The 6,012-nt window shown below is 29.8% G+C and overlaps 1 protein-coding gene across 1 annotated transcript; it reads left to right on the forward strand.

Moving 5' to 3' along the window:
* Positions 1–217: 217 nt before the first annotated feature.
* Positions 218–2,056, forward strand: LOC133831346 (transcription factor MYB92-like). The gene is made up of 3 exons (XM_062261607.1): positions 218–505; positions 625–754; positions 903–2,056. Exons 1-3 carry the CDS (start codon positions 373–375, stop codon positions 1,795–1,797), a joined length of 1,158 nt encoding a protein of 385 aa, XP_062117591.1. The 5' UTR covers positions 218–372; the 3' UTR covers positions 1,798–2,056.
* The last annotated feature ends 3,956 nt before the right edge of the window (positions 2,057–6,012 follow it).

Raw genomic sequence — 6,012 nt, forward strand, 5'->3', positions numbered from 1 at the left:
TGTTTAATCAAGGCACACACACCACACACATATATATGTGTGTGAATTTTTCTTTCTAATTTTATAAAAAAATAAAAAGAAAAATCGCATATATAAAACAATATTAATATATGTGGAGTCGCAGACAAATAATACTGAGAAAATGATATGACATTTTTGAGATATATTTAAATATATAGAAAAAGGGTGTAGTAGTTATGCAAGCAAATGAGAAACTAGCACGTCAGTCAGCCTCAATGTGATTGGGGAGACAAGACCTTGATTTGTATATAAATATAAAGCTCTTCTTTCTCATATGGTTGGATTTGGGGGAGGCAGAGCAGAGCCAAATCTTCTTAATTTGGAAAAACAAAACATATAACAATAATAATCATGGGAAGATCTCCTTGTTGTGATGAGAGTGGCCTTAAGAAAGGCCCTTGGACCCCTGAAGAAGACCAGAAGCTTGTTACGTTTATTCACAAGAATGGCCATGGAAGCTGGAGAGCCCTCCCTAGACTTGCAGGTACATATATATATATACATATATATATATACATATGTATAATATATCATATATACATAAATATATTGCAATATTCTCAATTGGGTAATCTTGGTTGTGTGTTTACATTATTTGTACAGGGTTAAACAGATGTGGGAAGAGTTGTAGATTGAGGTGGACAAACTACTTGAGGCCTGATATCAAAAGAGGGAAATTTTCTCAAGAAGAAGAAGAAACCATACTCAATCTTCACTCCATCCTTGGAAACAAGTAATAATAATGATTATATATTATTGTTCCCTTGAAAATATCAATTCAATTTCTTCTTCTTCTTCTTCTTCTTCTTCTTCTTCTTTATCTTAACTTATTTTCTTCTGCTTTTAATTAATCATGGTTGTATTTTATTGGTTATTTGAAGATGGTCAGCAATAGCAAGCCACCTACCAGGGCGTACGGACAATGAGATAAAGAACTTCTGGAACACCCATCTGAAGAAAAAGCTGATCCAAATGGGGATTGATCCCATGACTCACCGTCCTCGTACTGACATCTTTTCGAGTTTGCCTCATCTTATAGCTTTAGCCAATCTCAAGGAGCTTATGGACCATCCTTGGGAAGAACATGCTGTCAGAATCCAAGCCGAAGCTGTTCAAAACATGGCCAAGCTTCAGTACTTACAGTACCTTCTTCAACCTAACTCCGTTCATAATGGGAACCAAACCAACTTCAATAATCTCAACAATTCTGACATCGAAACCATCAACCTTCTCAGCTCCTTAGCTTCATTCAAAGACAACAACAACAACAACCAAAATGTTTTCGATTCTCCTCAATTCCAAAACCCAAGTTCTACTCATCATCATGACCTTCTTCAGTCTCTCCACGACTCAGTTTCTTTTGCTCACCTGCCTGACTTGAAAATCCAATGTAGTGATCATGACAATAATAACCATGATGAGAGGTCCCCACACAACAAACAAATGGCTATTCATGTTGAGAGCGATTCTGATCAAGTTCCGGGCATGGCAATGTTCAGCCATAATAATAACAATAACCAATTTATATTGTTAGGCCAAGATGAGATGATCTTCTCATCAGCTGCTTGGCTTCCCTCTTCTGCCTGTACTACTCCTTCTCCTCCTTCGGTGGCGGCGCCGCCTGTGAAGGCTCCTGAGCCGGCGGCGGGGATTACCACTACCTTTCAGGATCAGGGTGATGCTTGCATTATTAATTCAAGCTATGGAGAAGAAGTGACTCATTCTGTCTGGCCTGACCACCTCCTTGATGACTCCTTATTTCAGGACTTTGCGTAGCTAGCTACAGCTAATATTATAATCAAGTAGAGTTCTTTTGTTCGTTTGATATAAGGAACCTTTTTTCTTTATTTGCCTAAAACTACTATCACTACCACTATATATTATTATTGTGTATTATTATGTCATATATATAAATAGTATTATTGTTCATATAATATATATGTTACAATATCTCCTTCAGGTTGAGAGATAGATATATGTTTGATGAGTTTTTATTTATGAGTTTGTGGAAAGCTAGCTAGCTATGTAGCTAGAATAAGGCTAACTATATATATATATATATATATATATATACACTATAAGATCGAGAAAGGAAGAAAAAAAAACTTTGTTATGTCAGTTATATTACATATAGTTTTTTTTTTGTTGGGCTTACATATATAGTTTTGTTCATGTACAGATGTAGATCTCTTCATGGTTCAAAGTTGGTATATTGTTAATATTCTGTACGTTCACTTGTTATATATGATTTTTATGCTTCTTCTTCATTTTTTTTACAAAGGGGATTTTTATGCTTCTTTGGTATCTTTTCATATAAAAACTTGCCTTTTGTCGATTTTAGTCTTTGGGTAATAATTTGGTGCATATCTAACATATATATCTCGATTATAAGAAATTATAGGGTGTAATATTAGGAATTGAGCATTAGTCTCTAAAATTACTTTGAATAACCTGTAGTAGTTTAGTCCATTCAAACACAAATAATTATAAAAATTAAAGTATATATATATAATATATATTAATATATACTTACATTCTTTAAAAATGTTTCATTTAGATAAATTTAAATATATACACTAACACACAACTAATTACTTAGAACCGTATATTGATAAAATATTCTATATAATTAACAAACAAATAGTGTGAACTTATTTTGTAGTTTCAATAATATCAGCTGGCACTAGTAATTAATAAAGAGAATATTAAAGCATGCATGTATGGGAGAAGATGATATATAAAATTGTATTAGTACAATATGGTTGTATGAATATACACAGATCAAGCTAGCTAGCTAGTTAGCTCTAGTCTTCCCGTTCACACATAAAATTGGGAATTTGTTTTTTGTCTTTTCTAGCAGCTAATGCCTTTTGTGTTTAATTAAAGAACAATTGTTAATTTATTAAAAAAAAAGAGAACAAATAATGGTTAATTCTATAAGTTTATTAAGTTTAACATATTAAAGCAGAGATAGTATTTAAATAATTATCATGTTGGGGGATTTATTGACCGAACCTCTAGTGACCTGCAACGGCTGCCAACCACTCTTGTAGATATATTGGTTTAGAGCTCAATTTCTTCTTAGCAAGACAAACAAAAAGTTAGTGTTGAGAGCTATATTTTTGCCTTTTTAACACAGAAATACATACAGATATATAGTTGACCAAGCCATTAATGTCAAACAAGTGACGCAAAAAGAATGATACATAGTGAGGGACCCAAAAGTAGTTACGACTTAGGAAGCCATAATATGTAGTTTTAGAATTTTTTTTGACTTTATGGCCTGCATATATATAGACACATTTGGACAGCTATTTGCCACCAAATATATCTTCAGTTCATCAATATTATTACCCTATATTAATTAATATTACCACGTCTAACGAAAATTCTACACTCTATTTTTATAAGAAAATTGTTTTTTATTTTCTTTTTAACCACTCATTATTTATATACGTACTCTCATTATAACTATCGTGCTTAAAAAATATGATAGATACTATAATGTATCTTTGATTCTTCAATTGTTTAATTGTGTGTGACTATGAAAAAAAATCTTCTTAGATTAAGAAGTTGCACACAAATAAATTAGATTAATGATACTCCAAAGTTATCATGTGTTATCGGGGTCTAATGTTAGTTCTGAATTTTTTAACACGTAGAAACTAATATTGTTGACTAATCATGTCAATAACATAACCCAAAACAATTTGTTGACGAGTTAAGAATATTGCATATGTTCTTTCTTTAGTATAGGTGTTACTTAATTTTGAAGTAGATCAACAATCGATGCAAGTAGCTAGTGTGATGATCAGTACTAAAGCTGCAAAATTTAGCTTTTATTAACGTCTATATGTAACTCTATTAATGATTATTCATGCATATTGGTAAAAGCTTCAACTATTTCTTGATCGAGAGAGAATCTTTTCTTGAAATTTTAATATATATATATAGGTAGCTATTATAATACATTCATTCTTTTACAACACTTTTTTAACAACACTATACATTATTTTTCTATTTTCGGAACTTGGATAAATATAATCTTAATTGTTTTTACACGACGGTGTACATTATAGCTATCTAGAACATCTTATAAATTTTTAAGAAATTATGAATAAATTATGGTACCGAAACTAGGATTCAAACTGTCTCTTGCACGTGTGCCTATTATTTTGTGTACGTATGTAAAATTTGACAGTTTGAACCCTGTTTTCGGCTACGTAAACTGTTCAGAATATTTGAAAATTTGCGAGATGTTCTAAATAACTATACCGTCGTATTATTATTTTTTTATTATATCTATCTGGGTGCTGAAAATAGAAAAAAGATGTACTGATATTTTGTAAACAAAGTGGATGCATTATAATTTCTCTGTATAAATATATAATTTTATATAAAGTTGCATGATATTTAAAAAAAAATGATTCCAATATTTGGTTAATATCGGCTCAGAAAGTAATTTAAACCTATATTATTATGACAATTAAGTAAACTAGCAGAAAACATATACATAACTAGCAAGATAGTATAGTGTTTGTTTGGTAACGATTATAACTTTGGCAAATATTTGTTTTGTGTAGCTAATTTATTAATTTTTGTTGCCGTTTTCTTATCCTAGTAATTTGTCATATATTGACTTATCCAATAATACTTATATTAAACTATACTTGGTGTTTTGTTTTTTTTTTAATTAAATTAAATCTTTGGTCTTCCTTTTTTTATTTAAAAAAAGTAGCTAGTGAGTGGTAATAATTATAAGGCGTCCAAATTAATGATATAGGAACTAATATATGTTTGATGATATCAAAAGAATAAAAGTCCTCATTTTGTGAATTTATAAATGAAAACTTTTCTAGTAGTCTCTCGTCTCAGTGTCTGCTGGAGAAATATATTTTAATTTGAGGGTAATTAATATTTGTATTTTTGTTGTAGTTATATATATATTTTGCAGCAATAATATCTAATGTTACGAAAATAGTGAATACATTGATTACTATTTCTCCGTTTAATAGAAAAAAAAAGGAAAAAAAATAGTAACAGAATTACTGTTTTAGTAACATTAGCAATGTTTTATTGCTGCTGAAAAAAAATTAAGTATAAAATTATAATAAAATATAAACATTGTATATTTATGCCACTAATTATTCTCAATTTGACTTAGCTAAAATTTGACCAATGCTATAATAATTAATGACAGTAATATATATATATATATATTTATTTTTCACGTGTGTTTTAAGATTATTATTGTCAAACTGTAAATCTCTTCCCCTGAAAGAAAGAAAGAAGGTGTATATATATATATATATATATTTATATATAGCGTACTTTTCAGAGTAATAATTTCATGATATTCAAAGTTACTGCTATAGATGTGTGCTATAGGTTCAACTATTCTCAAACAGTGAAGCGTGGCCCTAACCTATAATTATATATTAACTTACATTTTGACTGATCGGACCAATTCATCAAATGAATATGTTTATTCTTAATCAGTAAAAAGTCAAGTAAAGGACGCCTAGGTAGTCGTGGGTACAAGATTAATTACAATATATAGATCCAAAAAATTTCTCTTAAAGCCACCTAATTACTCTGGGAAATTCAAATGGAAAAATTACATGTCTTCGGATAACTTTTGTTCTAGAAAAATTACAACAACAACATTCGAATTGGATTTTACTCACTTGTTAACTTGATAATCACATTTGATTTTTTAGGTTCCTATTTTAAATTTTAGAGCACATACATTTCCATATTTTAGTAAATATTATGTTAGTCCACACACTTATTTACTGTATATATAAAATAACATAAAAACTCCCCATTGAAGTGTAAGAATAGGAAAATTCTAGAGTGCACCCCATGTTTTTGAGAGTACTGGTGCACATATTTTTTTTTGTTTTAGTATTGGAATAATTTTCGGTGTAATTTTTTTTATGATTGTATATATTGTAGTTATTTAGAGCATCCTACACATTTTCAGGAAAT

Source organism: Humulus lupulus, chromosome 1, assembly GCF_963169125.1.
Source record: "Humulus lupulus chromosome 1, drHumLupu1.1, whole genome shotgun sequence".
Lineage (NCBI taxonomy): Eukaryota > Viridiplantae > Streptophyta > Magnoliopsida > Rosales > Cannabaceae > Humulus > Humulus lupulus.

Bases quoted from the DNA above. Each gene is read 5' to 3' on its own strand.
- LOC133831346 (XM_062261607.1), top strand. From the start codon at position 373: ATGGGAAGATCTCCTTGTTGTGATGAGAGTGGCCTTAAGAAAGGCCCT. The intron at 506-624 runs GTACATATATAT...TTATTTGTACAG, and splicing joins AGCCCTCCCTAGACTTGCAG to GGTTAAACAGATGTGGGAAG. The intron at 755-902 runs GTAATAATAATG...GGTTATTTGAAG, and splicing joins CACTCCATCCTTGGAAACAA to ATGGTCAGCAATAGCAAGCC.